General features: G+C 33.4%; 2 protein-coding genes across 3 annotated transcripts; one reads left to right on the top strand and one right to left on the bottom strand.

The window, feature by feature from the left end:
- Positions 1-1,687: 1,687 nt before the first annotated feature.
- Positions 1,688-5,644, top strand: LOC140180302 (uncharacterized). Its single transcript, XM_072220767.1, has 5 exons — positions 1,688-2,882; positions 3,032-3,108; positions 3,752-4,967; positions 5,077-5,132; positions 5,264-5,644. Exons 1-5 carry the CDS (start codon positions 1,688-1,690, stop codon positions 5,642-5,644), a joined length of 2,925 nt encoding a protein of 974 aa, XP_072076868.1.
- A 1,144-nt stretch (positions 5,645-6,788) lies between these two features.
- On the bottom strand, positions 6,789-12,567 carry LOC112697505 (protein FAR1-RELATED SEQUENCE 5). 2 transcript variants are annotated; one of them, XM_025750714.3, is made up of 4 exons: positions 12,424-12,567; positions 8,691-8,759; positions 7,142-8,599; positions 6,789-7,029 (listed from the first exon to the last, which is right to left on the bottom strand). In XM_025750714.3, exons 2-4 carry the CDS (start codon positions 8,706-8,708, stop codon positions 6,988-6,990), a joined length of 1,518 nt encoding a protein of 505 aa, XP_025606499.1. In that variant the 5' UTR covers positions 8,709-8,759; positions 12,424-12,567; the 3' UTR covers positions 6,789-6,987. The 2 variants fall into 2 exon arrangements, with proteins under 2 accessions (XP_025606499.1, XP_025606500.1); XM_025750715.3 differs by having other exon boundaries at positions 12,428-12,567.
- Positions 12,568-21,949: the final 9,382 nt, after the last annotated feature.

Below are 21,949 nucleotides of genomic sequence, written 5' to 3'. Positions count from 1 at the left end.
AATTGAAAATTAGAAGGTCAAATTGAATTAGAAGTCAAATTTTAAAAACTATTTTGAACATTAACTCAAGACAAATGGTTTGGAAATTTTGCCCATTTTCATTAGGTTTGGGGAGTTTTATAAATTGGTGTTGCTTTGAGCCACTAATGCAAATACAAGAATTTCCTCTGCCCTACCTATGTCATATTAGATTACAGTTTGAGGGCAAAATGAAAATATGAAGAAAGGATTCAGATTTTTCTTTTGGCCATATACTCACCCGTTTGTGTTTATGTTATTCCATCCTCTGCTAATTTGTGCTAATTAGTTGTATTCTCCTTTTTCTTTTGATATCAAATTGATGTTCTTTCTATTGTGATTTTCATTGCTAGCGGTTGGGTATGATATTAATTGGGGTATCATTTGGTATGATATATAACAATCTCATGACATGATTGCTATAGTGATTTTAGAATGAAGGGGAAAATGAATGATGAATGTTTGGGGAGATTATGAATTATTTTTACTCTCGTTAAAGTTTGTTTGAAAGGTTTTAAAAATAATTTTTTTTAAATTTTTAATTTATGAATAGTAGTAATATTAATATTTGGTGCAATTTTTAAAATTAAACTGTAGTTTTCTAAGAAGTTATTTAAAAGGTTATAGAGAAGTTAAAAAAATAACTTTTCTCATAATACTACTACTTTTTATTACATTTCTATAAAATAAGTACTTTTAAAGCTAAAAATCTAAACACAAAATAATTTATTTACAAGCTACTTCTAATATAATTATTTATTATTTAAACTATTTTGTTAAAAGAAACTTAATTAAGTTGTTTATCCAAACTGGCCTAAATGTTTGAATGGTAGATTTAAAACGGCGGCTTAGGAGCACTTTGAGGATAACTGTTGAATATCATATTAGGGATATAAGTTGTATATAAGTTATTCTGAGAGATATAGGCTTTATATAAGTTATTCTGTTTTGATATAGTTTCTGTTTTTAGATATCTGATTCTATTGTATCTCCTAGTATTAAGGGATTTTATTTCTGTACACATATATATATATATATATATATATATATATATTGACGCTGAGAGATGATTCTCTCAAGGAATTCATCCAAAACACAATCCTTGTCTCACTTCATTCGTGTATTTCAAGTTGTTATCAGAGCAGGTTTCGACCCGGCTATGGTTTCTATTTGTTTTTCTTCTTTTCCAGCTGCAATCTCTCAGTCGTGTTCCCTTTTCCCACCAGCTGACACTATCAGCTGTGTTTCTTCATCAGAAACTGTTTTTCCGGCTAAAATTTTGTCAAACATCAGACCCACTCCAAAGCAACCTCAGAATCAGAACCGAAAAGCCAAGTTCGGCCTGTCCCCAAAATTTCACCGCCGTCAACCGCCGCACGCGCCGACACGCGCCGCCCCTTTTCCTGCGCGTGGTCCTCACGCGCCTCCGCTCCAGACGCGCGTGAACGTCACGCTCCGCTGCCCATGCTTTTTTTCGGCCCTCGTTTCCCTGCTGCAGGTGTTTTCTGGCCATTTATGAGTGTCTGCCATCATGTCTTCTGAGGTAACCCCCGACACCAACTCCAATGGTGGCAAACCGGCTGTTCTAACATCTGTTATTTCTGGAACCGCTACAATGACCTCTGAAAAATTGATGGATGCCAAAAATTACCTTTCTTGAGCTGATTCTATGGAATTTTGGTTCATGGGCCAAGGCTATGAAGACCACCTTAGTAAATCTGTTGATGATGTTCGCGCCGCTGACAAAATCACTTGGAAGAAGATTGATGCCCAGCTATGTAACCTTATATGGCATACCATTGATCTACCAAAGCTGACTATGTTTCGAACTTACAAAACTTGTAAAAAGGTGTGGGACCGTGCTAAAGCTTTATACACTAATAACATTGCAAGACTTTACCATGTTGCTAAGAAGCTGTGTAGTTTACAGCTTCAAGGAACTGATATGGAATCTTATGTTGAGGCTGTGGAAGCTGTCAAGGAAGAGTTTTCGACTCTCCTTCCCTATGTGTCTAATGCTAATGACCATCATACTCAACAGGAAAGCTGTTTTTGGTACTTACGTTACTTGGGTTGCCTGCTGAACTTGAATCTCTTTGGCAACAAATATTGGGCACCTCACCCGTTCCTTCCCTTGAGGACGTATTTGCACGACTCTGCAATCCGGCCCCTCTCTCGAGACCCATACTTTCGACCAAACTGCATTGGCATCCCAATCTTCTTCTCAAGTGTCCTTTCAAGTGCCCACTCGCGGCGGCCGTGGGGTCGTGGTAATCGTATTCGTCTTAGTTGTACCTATTGCCATAGGATTGGTCATACTCAGGATAAATGTTATGCTCTCCATGGTCATCCTACCAAGGTAGCTAATGTTGTCCAAACTAATGAGCCATCTGACGTTCACTCCGCCGCACAACCACAAGGGATATTTGTCTCTGGCCATGATTATGATGAGTTTCTCAAGTACCAAGCTTCAAAGCAGGCATCTACTCCCGTTGCTTTGGTGGCCCACTCTGGTAATTCTGTTGCTTGTATCTCTCATTCCTCTTTCCTTGGACCATGGGTCCTTGACTCAGGTGCTTCTGATCACATTTCTGGTACTTCTTCTGTCCTCTCTAAACTTGAACACCCTGCATTTCTTCCTTCTATCACTTTGGCTGATGGTTCTAAAATTGGTGCTAAGGGAATAAGTCAAGCTACTCCTCTTCCTACATTACCTTTGAAATATGTTCTTTACATGCCCAATTGTCCTTTCAATTTGATTTCTATTAGCGAACTTACTCGTTCTCTTAATTGTTCTGTTGCCTTTTTTGCTGACTCCGTCATTGTGCAGGATCGAGGGACGGGACAGACGATTGGTACAGGATGTGAGTCTCAAGGACTGTATCTGTTGTTGCTGTTGTGTCTTCAGACGTGGTCCATTGTCACCTGGGACATCCCAGCCTCTCGAAGTTACAAGCTATGGTCCCGAGTTTATCTCGTCTTGCTACATTAGAATGTTAAACTTGTCATTTAGGTAAACATGTTCGTAGTTCTTTTTCAAGTCATGTTAATACACGAGCTGCGTCTCCCTTTTCTGTTATTTATTCTGATGTATGGGGACCTAGTTGTGTTACTTCTCATTCTGTTTTTCGTTATTTTGTCACCTTTATTGATGACTTTTTTCGTTGCACTTGGTTATATTTAATAAAGGACAGATCTGAATTATTTGCACATTTCAAGTCTTTCTGTTCTGAAATTCAAAACCAATTCAAAACTTCAATTAAAATTTTACGAAGTGATAATGCTCGTGAGTATTTTTCAGCACCCTTTTCGTCTTACTTGTCCTCCTAAGACACTCTACATCAATCGTATTGTCCTCATACCCTTCAACAGAATGGTGTGACTGAGCGTAAACATCGTCACTTGATTGAAACTGCTCACACTCTTCTTCTCCATACTCATGTTCCCCTTAAGTTTTGGGGTGAGGCTATTCTGACTGCATGTTATTTAATTAATCGTATGCCTTCTTCTGTTTTGCAAAATCAAGTTCCTCATTCCATTTTATTTCCTCATGAGCACATTTTTTCTATTCCACTACGAGTCTTTGGTTATACTTGTTTCATCCATGATCTTACCCCAGGCAAAGACAAGTTAACTGCTCGCTCTATCAAATGTATTTTCTTAGGGTACACTCGATTTCAAAAGGGTTATCGTTGTTATTCTCCAGCTCTTAATCGTTTCTTCGTGTCTGCAGATGTCACCTTTCTTGAGAATACCCCTTTTTTTCTCTACACCCGACATCACTTCACCTTCCATTACAAAGGTGCTTCCTGTTCCTTACTTAGATGGGCCTCCTATTCCTACAAAGCCTCTCCAGGTTTATCATCGCCGCCCACGGCCTGCGGTCCAAGATAACTCATCTCCTGAACCCGTGGTTGAACCGTCCTTAGATCCTTCTTCGGGAGTTAGCAGTAGTCCTCCTATTTCTCTCAGACAAGGTACTCGTTCCACCCGTAATCCTAATCCTATTTATAATTTTCTTAGTTACCATCGTTTATCATCTTCGCACTATACTTTTACCTCCTCTTTGTCTTCTGTTTCTATACCCAAAACAACAGCAGAAGCTCTTTCACATCGAGGGTGGCGCCAGACTATGATTGAGGAGATGTCTGCCTTACATTCTACTGGTACTTGGGATCTTGTTCCATTACCACCGGGCAAATCTACTGTGGGTTGTCGTTGGATCTATACTATTAAGGTCGGCTCAGACGGAACCATTGATCGATTAAAAGCCCGCCTTGTGGCTAAGGGCTACACTCAAATCTTTGGTTTGGACTATGGTGATACCTTCTCTCCTGTTGCGAAGATGACCTCTGTTCGTCTTTTTCTTTCTATGGCTGCCATTCACCATTGGCCTCTTCATCAACTTGATATTAAAAATACTTTCTTACATGGTGATCTCGAGGAGGAAGTATACATGGAGCAACCTCCTGGGTTTGTTGCTCAGGGGGAATGTTCCGGCTTAGTATATCATTTACGCCGATCTTTATATCGCTTGAAACAATCCCCTCGAGCTTGGTTTAGTCGCTTTAGTGTTGTTATTTCTAAATTTGGCATGATTCAGAGTGAAGCAGATCATTCAATTTTCTCCCGTCATTCTTTCTCCACGACCTCCGCATATCTGGTTGTTTATGTGGATGATATTGTCATTACTGCAGATGATCATGAGGGAATCACTCAGTTAAAACAACACTTGTTTGATCACTTTCAGACTAAGGATATGGAAAAGTTAAAATATTTCCTAGGAATTGAAGTGGCACAATCTAATGCTGGGATCTGTATCTCACAGAGAAAATATGCTCTGGATATTCTTGAAGAAACTGAAATATTGGATTCTAGACCTATAGATACACTAATGGATCCCAACACAAAACTTAGTCCAGATCAAGGAGAACCTCTTGCAGATCCTGGTAGATATCGCAGATTAATTGGCTGATTGAATTATTTGACAGTCACTCGGCCAGATATTTCATTTGCCACAAGTATCCTGAGTCAGTTTCTTAACTCCCCATGTGATAGTCATTGGGACACAGCTGTTAGAGTCCTTAGATATATCAAAGGTGCTCCAGAAAAAGGTTTGTTGTATGAAGATAAAGGACATAACTAGATTGTTGGGTATACTGATGCAAATTGGGCAGGATCTCCATCTGATGGATGTTCTACATCTGGTTATTGTGTTTTTGTTGGTGGAAACTTGATATCTTAGAAGAGTAAGAAGCAAAATGTTGTAGTAAGATCTAGTGCGGAAGCTGAATATAGAGCTATGGCACTTGCCACATGTGAACTTATATGGTTGAAGCAATTAATTAAGGAACTTAAGTTTTGTGAGCCGAGTAAAATAGAATTGGTGTGCGATAATCAAACTGCCTTACATATTGCTTCCAACCCTGTGTTTCATGAACGGACTAAGCACATAGAGATTGATTGCCATTTCATAAGGGAGAGATTGCAAAGTGGGGAAATAGTAACAGCCTTTGTCAACTCCAACGATCAACTTGCAGATATTTTCACCAAAGTTCTCCGGGGTCCTCGGATACAATATATATGTAACAAGCTTGGTGCATATGATTTATATGCTCCAGCTTGAGGGAGAGTGTTGAATATCAGATTAGAGATATAGGCTGTATATAAGTTAATTATTCTGAGATATAGACTTTATATAAATTATTCTGTTTTGATATAGTTTCTGTTTTTAGATATCTGATTCTGTTGTATCTCCTAATATTAAAGGATTTTATATATATATTGACGCTGAGAGATGATTCTCTCAAGGAATTCATCCAAAACACAATCCTTGTCTCACTTCATTCATATATTTCAAGTATAACCATTTAACAAAATTTCACTGAATTCTGTATATTAAGAGATATCTATGTCAAATATTTACTCACACAATTTCATTGCCATGCTTATTTGAGCATAACCCTTTTAAGGAAGCAAATGGTGGTTACCAATGATAGTCACATATCTATGGCAATTAGTAGTAAAATTACTTCACTTCTACAGTTCTACCTACATTATTAACAAACCACTAGTATAAAATTTAGCCACTTAATTAGTCCATAAAAATTAGTCCCTCATTTCCACTCCAAAGATGCATATAACACTAAAATCTAGTGTACTTGCAACTGATTGGATGAAAGAAACACAAGAACTAAGTAATTAAATAGAAATAAATGATACATCGAAGAGTATATTACAATAATCAAATCATGCATAACACTGTAAGCAAAAGGCTTCAACTATAAATATTGAAGACTGATGTATTGAATTGAAAATATACATAAACATTTTAGTGCAGCTAGAAATTAAAAAAACCCTGTTTTAATTTGACCGTATATGTAGGCCAAGAAATGTATTATTTTCTTGCGCGTGTGTATATATATATATATTAGAATACTAGCAAAATTTATCATTTTTAATTAATAGTTAATAAAAAATGTTTTAAAATATGAATTAAAAATATGTTGTTGAATTACTAAACTAAAAAAATTAGACTGGTAATTAAAAATACTGAAAAAAAAAAAAGAATTGCTGGCCTTGGATGACCTTAATTATCTTATTAGTTGAAGGCGTTTTTTGTTATCCCCATTATTTTGACCTTTGTTTCTTATACGATCTCCCAAGGCAAGTAGTTTAATGATAATCAATTATTATGAAGTTGCATAAATGTATTCTAAAAACGAAAAATGATAAAAAGAAAGAAGTAGGGCATGTAATGGAGGGTAGTGTAGCTAGAAAGCAGTACTAGTTAACAGCATAGAATCCATTGACATTGAGTTTCCTTACTTACATGTACGTCCTTATAGATGATGCTACATGAAGAAAGGGAATTGGGAAATAAGTCAGATAACATCTATATCGCCATGTAAGTACTAACCCGATACTAAATAATGCTACTAATAAGTCATAATCATCTGCTTCATGTTCCTACTCCTCCCAGATATCTCCAAATGAACTATCCTGCCAAAACTAAAATAAAAAGCATAATTAGACATATTCCTGTTTTAATCGTTATGTAACCACTGCAATTGACCAAACATACATTATATTCATTAAAACTAGCACTTGAAGAGACACTTACATCAGATAGTGCAGCTTCATAGTTTTGGTCACCATAGTCATTTTCAGGAGCTTCCCTCTTTCGCTTCAAACGATTTATTTCGGCCCCTACTTTCTCACTTACATCAACAAAGTCGTCGGTGGTAGCAGAGGCAAGGACACACATCTCCCTACATAGATCATTAAGCATCAAATTTCTACATGTAACCACCGAATCCCAGCTGAAAGGACCCTCATCCATGAACCCCATGAATTTCATTCTAGCCTCCTTTGTCCATCTATCCAGCACAAGACTCCTGGGGAGCTCTGAAAATTCAAGATGATCCAAAACAGCAACAATATGGTTACATGGTACGCCCAGGAACTCCATTCTGAAACAAGAGCACTTAAACACTGACTCATCCGGATAGTGGGAGACTCGCCACTCTTTCGAAGAAATTCCAGATTTGGAAACTGTATAAATCTCTGAAGTGGGTGTGTAAGTACATGCCTGCACCTCCAAAGTACAAGCTCGTGACAGCATAGGTCTAAACAAGTAAAATATCTCTCGTGTGAATAAACTAGCAGCAGAGTTCTCCAAAGAAAGGAGTGGACTTTGCAACACAACATCACCAACCACAGAACATAAATCAGATTGAACTTCCCTATCCCTCATTTGGGTTAGGCATTGGAAGAATAGCTCCACAAAGTCTCTTAGATTGTGCCTACAATGACCGAACTTTCCAAGCATAGAGTGCAGGCCTTCACATCTAGATGTTGCTTTGAACCCACCAAAGAAATTCCTGCGAATATGCGCAGTTGCCCACATTTTCTTACATGCATAGAGATCACAGACCCATTGGTTATCACCAAGGCCTAGTTCTGTAACCATTTTGTTCCAACGATCTTCAAACTGTGATATCTCATAATCAAATAACATGCATTTCTTAAATTCAGATGTAAAAGTGGGGTTACCCAAATTGCTGGTAGCATTCTCAATTAGATGCCATGCACAGAGTCGATGATAGGCAAGAGGAAAGACAACCTCAATGGCATTCTTCATGGCTCTATGTCCATTAGTGATCACACATCCGGGTGCTTTTCCCTTCATTGCATCCAACAGTTGTTGGAGTAACCATACATATGTCTCCTCCTTCTCGTTAGAAACAAGAGCAGCTGCAAAGACTATCATCTGGTTATGATGATTAAACCCTGAAAATACAACCAACGGACCCATGTGTTTGTTCTTTCTGTAGGTCGCATCAACTGCGAGTACATCTCCGAATATCTCATAATCCAATTGACTACAAGTATCTGACCAGAATAAGTTTACCAAGCCACCCTCTTTATCAGCCAAATGCCGCACAAACATTCCAGGATTTTCATCCGCCATGGATTCAAGAAGATTAAGGCAAGACATGGCATCACCACCCAGAACTCTTCCTTGCTTGTCAATCTGATTACAAGATAGGTCTCCTGAAAGTTCTTCACATTCTGGATCCTACAACAAAGTTGACACAAAAGTTACTCTCCATCAAGACCAAAACTAAAGGGAGGATAGCGACCAAATTGTGGGAAAAAGGGTTTTATACCATTTCCATCTCCATCATTGCAACAGCACCAAGCAAAGATCAAACGGATTAACGAACCACCTCCAATTCCTGTCAATATTTCAATATTTTTTACATGCAGTTTAGATAAAGTAACACCCACTACATTGGCCATGATTATACTTTTCAAGCAATTTTTTTTTTAAAGTTAGGATGGAGACTCGAACCTGACACCTCTAGGTGAGGATAAAAAGATTGTCATTTTTAAGTTATAGATTGTTGGCTAGTTTTCAAGCAATTTAATCACACTTAAAGTTGACAATTTCAGCAGATTAAGTGATTAACAGCCTAGTGCTCTAGTCTCTACATATCAAATTATTCGAGTTTCAGTAAATCCGGATGTGTCTCGTAATATGTATTCATTGGTGTCAAATAAATTTACTATTATTATTCAATTAAATAATTAAGACAAACAAAAATTAGTATATAATTATATCAGACATTTTTATTGACATTACTTCATTTTTTAAAGAAAACAAATAATACTAACAAAACACTCAAATTAGATCTATATATATATATCAAAGTTGCAAGTTTCAACACAGAAGGATCAGAGACAGACAGAGAGGTTATTGTTTGCTGTGAAGAGGGTATTTTTTTTTTTTTTTTTGAAGTGTTGGGTTTGGATGTGTCTCAAACAAAACAAGTCTCAGATGCTCATTATCTGATTATAATAATTGTCATGGACTCATGGGACCACAGCACCATCAGATTAGGTTTTCAACGGGCTTAGATGAATTACTTTGGTGGAGAATTCTATGTCAAACACTTTCTCCTTTTTTTATATATTCATTCAAAAAAGGGCACCGCTCATGTAAAATGAAAAAAAAATAACTTTTTCTAAAGTTATTTATTTGACCACAGTTAAAAAATATAAATTAATAATAAAAATATAAATCATTAATAAAATTAAAAATCTAAAAAAAAATAATTATATTAATAATTTAACTAATATTAATTCAGACGATATTAAATTTCTTAAATTTATACAAAATATCTTTTCAAAATTTTAATTTTACAATAAATTTTATTTAAAGAATTCAAAAATAAACAAAAAATATTAGACTAAAAATAAAATAATTAGCAATAAAAATTAATAAATTAAAATATAAATCTTTAAAAATAAAAAAATTAAAAGAATTATAAAAGTTGTAAATAAAAACGCAACTCGTACAAAAATATTGAGTTTGAAAAATGAAAAAACTATCAAAATAATAATAAAATGAAACCAAAAAACTAATATTATAAAATTTATAAAAACTAATAAAAAATAAAATAATCTTCTACTAATTTTTTTGTTAAAAATTTAAATTTTAAACAAACTAAAAACTTGGTATTAAAGTCAAAGTAACAATTTTAAGAATATAGTAACACTTTTTAATAAAGATAGTACTTTTAATTTATGCCACATGTCAAAAATTTAATATATAACAATTTATTTAATAGACAAAATCAAATGTCTTTATTTAAAGACTTTTAAACTCTTTGTGGGTCTCCACTTTTAGAAAAATAATAAATTTTTTGAGACGTCTACTGTGTCGTACTTCATTTCATTTTTTTAATAAAATAATCAACTATTTCCTTTGGGCAAGTTCTGCAGGCAAAAGTCCTATCGGAGGAAATCAAAAGCTATAGCTTCACCCGGGTTGTCTGAAAAGGGTTCGTCCCTCCGAGGGTTGAACTATTTATTTGGTTTGTCTTGGTTGGAAGGGTGAACACTAAGGATAGACTTTATAGATTACGGATTATTGATCAGCAGGACAATAGGTGTGTGCTCTGTGGTAAGGCTGAGGAAACTACTTTTCATTTGTTTCTCGATTGCGAGGTCACATGGCAGGTGTGGTGTGCTTGGTTACTGGCCTAGGGACGAAAGTGGAGCTTTCCAGGTACACTAAAGGAGCATTTCGAAAGCTGGACGACTTTGTCTGTAAGGAAAGTAGACAGAAAGACGTGGTTCATTGGGTTCTTTGCGGTTATCTGGACAACCTGACTAAAAAAGAATGGTAGAATCTTATAATTCCGACGTGGAGGACATGATAAACAGGTCGTTCAGGTACTTTGAGGAATGGAGTGGTGATGACCCTTTTGGTTGTTGATGGCCGTGCCGAAGATGACTAGGGGTTGGTTTATTGGAATTTGTTTCTTGTAGCTCTTACATGCTCCACTCTGTGTGTTAAGCTCTCTTTGATTCAAAAAAAATAATCAACTAATTTTCTGCAGTGATCTTTAAAATTTATAACTTTTATCATTTTAATTCCTTAAATTTAAAATTCGTTATATTAATTTTCGAGATCTAACTCCAAATATCGTATTAGTCTCTAGATCTTTTTTACCGTTGAGTCAACAAAGAAAATATTAAACTAGTTTTAACTTATTATATTAAATATAGAACAAAATAACATTCTTTTATTTTGGCACATAAACAAGACAAAAACAAAATCGTTTTAGATAATAAAAATAGATAAACAATTTGTACATCATATATTCTCTTTTGTCTTTTTTATTCTTCTATTCCATCATGATAAGTTACAGCGGCTTAACACTTTATTTGCTAACTCAAAAAAAATTTAAAGACCAATATTGTATCTAAAATTAAATCTTAAAAATCATTATTATAAATTTTAAATTTAAAGAATTAAAATAATAAAAACGATAATTCTAAAAGATTACTTTAGAATTTAGTCAAAGTAATTGGAATACGATTTCCATTAATAAAACTAAAAATTAATTACATTTGTGAATATTCTAATTTTTTATTTAAAAAAAAAGGCTTATTGGAATGTTAAATCTTTCAACAAATAAATAGTTCATCTTACTTTATTTATGAGTATATTAAGGTGTTCTCCGAAAAAATAAAGAGTGGATACCACTTTTAATTCTAAAATTTAAATTTTAAATTATAAATTTTAATATCTGAATAATAATTTTTAAATTTTAAATTTTAAATTGTAATCTCTAAATCTAAATTATTGATATGAATATAATAAATAAATGGAGCACTTCTTATTTAGTAAAAAACGTTTATGAATGAATGGTTTTTTAAGAGTTTGTCTGGACAGATTTCTTATAAAAAAATCTTTTTTTAAAGTATTTTTTAAATAAAGAAAGTAATTTAATATTTGAATGTTTTATATAAAAATATTTTGTATTTATTAATTATATTTGAGTAAAATGATATAAAAATATTTTTTGTTTATTTATTATATTAAAATATTTTTCTAATTTAAAAATATCTTTTAAAATATAAATTATAACTTTTAAAAAAATATTTTTGATTTTTTTAATTTTTTTTGTTAAAAAATTTGTCAAACCTACTAAAAAATAAAAAAATCTCCTTTTTTTTTTTAAGATTTAACGGCACTCAAAGTCTCATACAAGTTCTAGTCAAATAAAAATGAGTAAATAATTAAATCAAACATTTTTATTGATATAACATATAACTCAATATTTGAAAGTAAAAAAAGTTAACACCAACAAATCAATCAAACTAGATCTTGCTAACTATAAATCTATCCAGATTTGTAAGGATCTACTTCAACGAATCCAACTGTATAATGAAGCACCCAAGTCTAACGAAAAAAAAAACACAGTTAATATTATACCGAGCACCTTGCAAAACAAAAATATGACAATGAACAACGATCTCAGATGAAAAAAATAAAAAAAATGAGAATAAGACGAGTAGCAAAATGAGAAGAAAGAAAAAGGAGAATACCGACAATAAGCACAACAGCAGCATAAAGGAGAAACCAGAACTTGAGGTGTTACAGATCAAGGAACAGAGCGAGAATTTAAAGCCACATTTTTTCTTCGTTTTAGTTTTGGACTCCTTTCGGACAGCAAGACATATGACTGGCCCAAAAGAAAACTCAACACTTTTGTCCAATTTGTCATACTCCCAATTTTTTGTATCTATTTCAACATTTAACTTTATCTGTCTATTTGATAGCTTTTAGCGAATTTTTTATTTTTAATATTGAAATGAGAGTGGTGTTTTTTTTAAATGTGAATTGTTGAAGTATTATTTTTAAATATAGAATTGTTTAACTAGAAAAATAGAAATTGGACTGTCCAATTTAATAAAAGTACAGAAATTGGACTGTCTAATTTCTAAAGATAAAAAAATCAGACGGTCTGATTTATAGAGGTACACAAATCGGACCGTCCGATTTGTGAGAGGTACACAAATCGAATCATTCGATTTGTATTAAAAAATAATAAAAAACCTTCAAATTCTCTATTTTTTATAATTTTAAAAAACACAAAAAATTATAATGTCTAGATATATTACCACTTTTACTTTTATAACAAAAAAAAAATGGTCGCTTTTAGCAGGTCAAATACCAAAAAAAAAAGTTACAAAGTACATCGAAATTCCCTCCAAGACGCATGTCAAATTAAGTGTGAAATGACATAACAGGCTCATGGGGATCCTTTTCAGCTGAGCCCCAGTTAGCTGGTATCCAATTCGTTCCGATTTGTTCGTATAGGATTCACAATCCAATATGCTCGTTGAGTTGCATATAGTGTCGGGTGCGAATTTAGTTATAATCGTATCTATTTATCTACATTTTTTGATATATTATAATATGTAATTAAAAATTATTACCTATGTATAATAAAATTATGGAGATCAAACTTCCATCATTTTTATTTTATAATTTTAATATAGATTTTATTATAATTTTATTATTTTTAATTTTAAAATAAACTTAATTTTATATTTTTTATTTTATTAGTATATTTATGAAATATAAAATAATTAAATATTATATTTAATTAGAAAAAAATTTGATTTTTTAAAATATAATTAGATATGAAATTTTAGAATGCCAATAAAATTAGGAGTGAGAGATTTTTAATTTACAAATAAAATAGAATTAAATTTTAAAAAAAAATAAAAATAAAAGTAGAATGAATCTAAATCCTACTATATCTAAAACTCACCATACTTGTACAGTTGTACCAGTTGTTGGTAGTTGGCACCAAATGGTTGTGCATATATATTAGTCTGAGAAAATGAGAAATGCAATAACCAAGGATGGGCATGGGTCACTTTACCCTAATGCAATCAATTAAAAAATTTAAAGCATACTGATATAATTGTATTTTTCTTAATGTTATTCTATTTGCATTTTAAGTGTTTAAACTTTAAATCTTTAGTATTAAAAAACCCTCTCTAATTTTAATCATGTCAAATGACTCTAAATATTAGGGGTGGCAAAACGGGTCAGCCCATTCCGTCCCACCCCGCCCCACCAAAGTCCGCTGTAAAACGGGGCGGACTGACCCGCCCCGCCAAAATAATATGGGCTGAACTTGCCACCCCACGCTGTTAAAGGGCGGACTGGCGGGTTGGCGGGCCGGCCCGCCTTTCTTTTTTTTTTGTCCCAATAAATAGTTTGAAATCTTAAATAACATAACAAATAACACTATCTAAAATCAGATCAATAACAAAATCAATTACAAAATAACAACAAGAATGTTAATACAAACTAAATCAATATTAACAAAAAGTAAATAATAGAGAACTGAATAGAGATTAGAATTAATAATCAGTAAGAAAAAGGTATAAAAAATAAAACAAAAACATAGAATAGAATCATCCTTCCAAGCTCCCACAAACAGAACCATCAGTCATCATTCATCAAGCATCCCTCCTACAAATAGAGAACAGAATCTTCGTTCTCAGAAACAGAAAAATAAAAGAAAAACTAAACAAAAATAGAGAACAGCTGTTCCACAAATAGAATCATCAAACAGCCTCCCACAAGCAAAAAATAAAAGAAAAATTAAGAGTCATCGCAGACGCGAGTCGTCCCTGCCAGTGATTTCTGGGTTGCGCTACGAGAGAGGGAGAGCCCAGTTGTTGTTTCTACCGATGATCCTGGATTATGGTGCTTTCTGGACGGGAGGGAGACAGAGACATGAGGGAGAGAGAATGCGAGAGTGAAGAGGGAATGCGAGTCGTCGCGCGCCTTCAAAATCAAGTTGTGAGGGAGAGAGAGCCAGTGACGCCAGTGCGAGGGAGAGATCCGATTCGTCGTCGCTGCCAGTGGGAGGGAGAGATTAGGGATGATTCGGTAAGGGTTTAGAGAGAGAGACCACGCCTTCCAATCGAGTTGTGAAGGAGAGACAGAGACAACAACGCTGCCATGCTGGTGCGAGGAAGAGCGGGGATGGCGTCGGAGGGAGACGGAAGCTACTGTTTGGTGACGTGAAGACTGGAGAAAGAGGGCTAGAGGGAGAGGAAGAGGGAGGCAGCGCTGCTGTGCTGTGGTTGTGGGTGTTCACAAATGAAACCCTAAACTCATGTTAGTTCCATATATATATGACAGTGTAAATGACCAGAATGTCCTCAAAAAATTTTTTGCTAGCCCGCCGGGCCAGCCCGTCCCGCCAAAGCCCACGGGTTTGGCGGTGCGGATTTGGCGGATTTTTAAAAAATGGCGGGTTCAAAATCTCGTCCCGGCCCGCCTTTTTTGGCGGTTTGACCCAGCAGGTTCGACCCGTTTTACCACCCCTACTAAATATGCATTGCAGCCTAAATAAATATATTGAAAGATGATTTATATGGTACAGAAGTATTTTTACAGAGATAGAATAAAAGCAACTTCAGGTTGACACGTAGCAGAAAAGACAAGGGACGAAGTAGAAGAAAATGGCTCTGCAGCTGAGCCGCGCAGCGCATGGAAGATCCATTAGAAGAATGAGAGCCCGTTATTAGTGGATGGAAAATAATTCTGTTTGCTTTGTTGAGTTTTCATTTGTGCCTGAAAAGCCCTGACAAAAAAGAAAGAAAACGGACCTGTTCATGAAAACATTGTTAGAACTTAGGAGGATGTATTCACCAAAGAAAATTTGTCATCCTTTTAATGTTAATTTTTTTTAATCTATTATCTATTATTTCTATTACTCATCTATTATATTTATTTATTATTTATTTTATTATATAAAAATTAAATTTTTATACTTAATGATAGAGTTAATATGACATATTTTAAAAATTATTTTTTAATTTAATTATTTTAACTCAATAAATATAATTTATTATAATGAGTTAATTATATTAACTAATTAATTTAATTAAATATTTAAATATTAATATAATTTATTATACTTTATATTAATTAATTAATTATAATACATTAACTATAATTTTTTATATTGGTTAATTGATATATATATATATAAGGAAATAGAAATCAGTGATATAATAATATTAAAATATAATAATATATAAGAAAATAATCATAGCCGTTTAACTATAATAATATAAAATATATATGAATTAAATATATTCTAACATGTATAAAAATAATCCTTAAATATATTCTAACATGTAAAATAAACATCAAGGCTAAAATAGGAAATAAATACAAGTATAAAATAGCTAGGGAAGTTTAAAATTTATAATTAATCCAAGAATACAAATTTATATATAAAAAAATAATTACAGGTATAAAATAGAAAAATTTAAAGTTTATATTTAATATAATTTATGAGTTAGATAATATTTTGTTTTGTTTAATTTTATTTTATTTTATATAAAAGATTAATTCAAATAGAATCACAACAAGAAAATTTTAAGAATATAATTAAATGTGACAACACTATCTAAATTCGCAGGTACTCACCCTGTTCTTACTCTGTTCAGGACGGGTAATTAGTGCAAAAAATTAACTTTTATTCTTAAAATTAAAAAAAAATAATTTTTTGTTAGATCTTAAATAAAATTTACAATAAAAAAGATTTATGCAAATAATGATAGTAAACAAATAAGTTAATTAAAATATATATATATATATATATATATATATATATATATATATATATATATATATATATATATATATATATATATATGTTTGTCACCTGGAGACTTCGGGTCCTGGGTAGGTCGAGTGCTTAGACACGGGGGAACGGATGAGACCCTGAATTGACATGGAGCGAGGATTCAGATGTCGATGACGTCAGAGGAAACGTGTGGAGCGGGGAGGGGGCGACCACCTGCAAGGACACTCCGACGAGCAAGTCAGTGTCCGTATGAGTTGGTAGCCAAATTAAGTAAAATGATGTGTACCTTGGGGGAGTGCTGACCTCTCCCCTTATATACCGTGCTGGGTGGGCTTAAAAGTGACCTGGCCTACTATCCAGGATACTTTGTGCTATTCCTGCTCACGTGGGAAAGCGTTGACAGTCCTAACCGTCGGGTCGGGGATTCGGGTCTGGTTCCGATGACTCCGACCCGACCGTTTTAGCTAGGTGGGAGTTTGGTCGGCACAGGAAGTGTGGCCGTACGCTGCCCGGGTCGGATATCCAAGAGCCGACCCGTTGGGTTCCCTTATTGCTGGTTTAGGTTTGGGTTGGAGGTGTTTCTCCGACCCGACGAGTAGGTGGACTGGGCTTAGAGCGGTCCGTAACAATATATCTACAATAAAAACACAAAAATTAATGTTTTAAGTAGTATTTAAATACATAATTTCATTGATATGGCACTGAATTAGTAGTTAAATATTTATTATGAAGATAATAAAATTTTTTGGGATAATTTGAGTATTTGACTTTATTTTTTCTTCTTCTTTTTCTTTAACACCATCTCTTCCTCTTCTTTCTCCTCTTCCTCATTTTTTCATTAGAATTTCTTTTTCTTGTTTTATTATTTTGAATCTAATCAAGTGATTGAGGTGTGGTTCAATTCAAAAGAAAAAAATTTAGCATTAAAGAAAATATTTTTCTGTATTTGCAGCAAATTTGGATGTAACACGGAGATATTTGGGTGTAACACAAAAATATTTGAATGTATTTTAAGAATTTTGGATATATTTTTATTTTGGCAAGTTCTGCATAATTCAAAACTCTTCCTTTTCTTCCTCCACATCTTCTACTACTTTTTTTTATCATCATCATTATCATCATCTTCTTCTTTTTTTATTCATCTTTTTCTTTGTTTTACCTTCTTAAGTTTCTTCTTGTTTTACTCTCTTAACAATAATAAAAATAAAAAATCAAACAAAGAAGAAGAAGAAACATATAATGCTGCAAAATTACTTGGAAGAGGATGAACTTACATTTATTTAACTAAAAGAAAGAAAGAAATAAGAAAAAAAGAAGAAGAAGAAAATGCAGCATTAGAGGAAACATTTTTCTGTATTTGCAGCAAATTTGGGTGTAACACGAAAATATTTGGGTGTATTTTTATTCTGATAAGTTCTGGATAATTCAAAACTCTTTCTCTTCCTCGTTCTCATCTTCTACTGCTTCTTCTTCCTCATATTCTTATTTCATTTTCTTATAATATTTTTGAAAAAAAATCAAAAAAAGAAGAAAAAAATACATAATGTTGCAAAATCAATAGAAAGAGGAGGAGAAAAAAATGCAGCAACAATAGCAACAATAAAAAGAACCACGATGAGGATGAAAACGTGAAGAAGAAGAAGAAGAAGAAGAAGGAATGCGAAGAAAAATGAGGAGGAATGATGTTCATACCCTGGCCCAACACTAAAGGCCCAGGATCAAATGAGACAAAGAGGTTCAATCCAAAGATTGGCCTCCTCTCGCGACTGACTTCCACCGAAGAGGTCGGTTTCTACACAAACTCCACTAAAAAGAAGTCGAGAATCAGATTAGCTGGCATATAACACTTATTCAAATAAGTAACTACCCCTAGAATCTCTCAACCCACTTACAGGAGTCAAATCTTAACCTCCCTAAGATAAAGGAACGGTTATCCTCCTTAAAAGGTGGAACCACTCCAATGGTGGTTATGGGTTTACCACTATAAGTACACTGACGACCCTCAGGTATTTCTAAGTTCTCATACTCTCTAAACCTGCCGAAACTCTTGCTAACTTAGGCATCAGAGTGTCTTTGCAAGTACCACCCCATTCTCCTTCATTCGGACACAAGTCAGACGGAGGCTTCATGCGCGGGATCAAGCTTGAAGGCCTTCTTTCCAAGACGATTGGGCCAACTGTGCGAGTCCAGTCCATCAACCTCCGGTTACCCAACGTAACAAATGCAAAGAAGAAAGTGAAAAAGAAGAAGGAGAAAGAGCACGAGGAATTGAAAACCGTAGAATAGAAACGTTGAAGAATAACCGTTTCTCATTTTGCGCTATTAAAACTTGAGGAAGCGCGTGTTTATACGCTCTTTAAATTTAGAGTTGTTTTTGTTGGGTTTAGGCTGACTTGTGTAGACTTATATGCTAAAAAGACTTATATGCGTAGCAAGTCTCTTATTGAAGATGGTAAATATTTATAGTTGAAAATTATAGCTAATATAGTGCATTTTGAATTATATTTTTTATAATTGGTAAAAAGTTCAAAGTAATTTAAAAAAAGTTAAATAAAATTAGATAGTTAATTTTTTTATTTAAAATCTTTTATTAATCATATAAATATTAGGTATAAAAGTGAATTTTAATCAAATGGACTAAAATAAATGTTATTTAATTTTTATAGAAAAAATATATTATTTAACATGATTAAATGTATATTGAAATTAGTTATTAATATAAAATATATATTAAAAATAAGTTAAATAATACATAAATTTATATATAAATATATAATTACTAATTTTAGTAGTTAATTTTAATGTACAAATAATATTTTTTATCATTTATATATTTTATTAGAGAGAAGCATTATTTTTCTCTTTGATAAAACCTTTTTGAATTTGACTTTTCTAAAAACATGTTACTTGCTTAAAATAAAGTAATTTTTTTAAAACAAAAGTATAATACTTTAAAAAAACAAAAATCTTGATAGAAAAAAATATTCAAAATTATATATAATCACACAAGTTATCATACGCAAGACCAAGCCTTATTCAACATACTTATTTGGTTTAAATGTTAGTGTTTTATCTATTTCTGCTTTTTAGTTTTTTTTTTTTTTTTTTCTGGGAATTGGAATAATTAACAAATATTTTTTTTTAAATTTTAGGTTACACTATTAAAGAGAAAAGAAAAATCCTGTTCCACTGTTTGCAGGTTCTTTTTTTTTTTTTGGACTTGGCAACAGGCCAGAAAACTGACCCGGCCCACAACCCGTACCCACCCAGGTCCAGAACCCTGCACCCAGAAATTAGATTCGCTAATCTCTCAACCCTCCCTACCCGATTCTAGCCTGCGGAGCCCATCTTCTTCTTCTTCTTCGAGATCACTGTTTGCAGGTTCAAACTCCTTCTTTGTACCCCTTCCCCTGCGTTAAGAAAGAAAACCAGCGAAGGGTTCAAAAATAATGATTTTCCGTTGCTTATGCCTAGCTAACTAGCCAAGCCATCAATTTCCTGCGCCAAGCTGCTCCACAAAATACACGTGTTGCAATGAAAGTGGCTCTACGAGAATCACTGTAAATTTATATCTGTACTGTAGCGCGCACCATATTGAAAAGGACAAATAGGTCTCTAATTTTTTGTCTTGCGAACATTTTCGTCTCTGACCATTGAAAAATACTTTTAAGTCTCTGACATTTACAAAACTTGGACGGATCAGTCCCTCCGTTCAAATGTCTCCGTCAGAGACTGATCTGTCCAAATTTTATGAAGGTCAGATATTTAAAAATATTTTTCAATGGTCAAAAACAAAAATGTTTGCGAAATAAAAGATCAAAGACCTATTTGTCATTTTCTCTAAATATATTATATCTTTTTGAACTTTTGTATAATTTGTAAATCACCTACGTATATATTTTTCTTCGTATGCAATTTTAAATATCCTAAACTTTTCTAGATACATGCATGTTAGTTTTGTAACAAAATTGGTGAACTTAGAATTTGCCATCATATATGGTCGATTTGTATTGTTGAAGGCTTGAAGCTGCAATCGTCTGATGCTTGAGGCATCGTGTATCTTTCATATGGAGTTAATTTGTAGTTTTTTTTCTTTTTTTTTTAATATTTGTTTCTCATTTCATATTAAGAAATAGACTACAATATATGACACCAAAAAAATAAATAAATAGACTACAATATATGATTTTTTTTGGTATTAGACAATATATAATATATAAGAAAATATTTAATAATTGTTATATGTGTATTGTTGCAAGACATTCAACAATACCTATGAAGTACGGATATTTCATTGAGTTGCTGTATTCGTGTGTTGGATACATTTTGGATACGACATTTATCAATACTCGTCCGACATGTGTGTCTGCTATGTCCAACTGTGTTTTAATAAAAAATAAAAAAATTTTCTTTGGACACGCCAGGACACACCTAAATACCATCAAGTGTCAGCGTGTCCAGTCTTATTCTTAACATATATTATTAAAATAAATTTAGGTATAGTATATATTATTATTTATTAAAATAAAAAATATTTTAAATACTTGATATAATTAAAATAAGACATTAAAAATAATTAAAAAATTTAATTTATATTTTAATATCAATAAAATATCAAAATATAATTACGATTTATCGAAAAATACTTTATATTTTATATGTATATGTGTCCCGTGTCATGTAAGATTTTAAAATTCCCATGTCGGCGTGTCTCGTGTCGTGTCGTGTCATTGTCCGTGCATCATAGAACAATACTCTTGGTGATAGGCCTTTTTGTTTATCTCTTTTTGGTCAATTGAGAAAAGTCCACACTCATATTAAGCCCATATAAAGGGCCTAGTTCCTTCCCACAAAGCTCGTCATCAACAAGAATACCTGTGTATAGTAGATCGATGGCAGAAGGAGTAATTGCAGTTGTGATTCAAGATAATTCCAGAATATTGTTAACAGGAGAATCAATGAGAATCAGAGCTCATTTTAGCCTGGCAGCAGAAGCAGAAGCAATGAGAAGGGCACTAATTCTAGCTACAAATCTTAATATGGAGCAAATTTTAATAGAATCAGATAATTTACCTCTTGTGCAAGCAGTGAAATCAAAAACTTATATAGGAGAGGTGGAATCGATTCTTTGAGATATTTTTCTTCTGGCTGAGAGTCTGTCCAATTGTGACTTCACATGGTTCCCTAGAAAGGGAAATAAAGTCGCAGATAGAGTGGCGAAATGTTTCTTGGCAGACCAATTGGAGGAAAACTGGAGACGGAAGCCCCACGAGAATAGCTGAACAATTGACGAGGGAAGCTTCAATCCAGAACGGATGCTCCAATCGAAGCCATTCAATGGGCAGGACTCAAAACACATTGCAGTCAAGAATTCAGAGGCAAGGGAATCTGAATTTCGGGGATTCAATGTGGCGGAGAGACCTGATGTCAAATTCCGGGACTCT

Source organism: Arachis hypogaea, chromosome 16 (assembly GCF_003086295.3).
Source record: "Arachis hypogaea cultivar Tifrunner chromosome 16, arahy.Tifrunner.gnm2.J5K5, whole genome shotgun sequence".
Classification (NCBI taxonomy): domain Eukaryota; kingdom Viridiplantae; phylum Streptophyta; class Magnoliopsida; order Fabales; family Fabaceae; genus Arachis; species Arachis hypogaea.
This window is presented reverse-complemented; position numbering and strand designations above follow the sequence as displayed.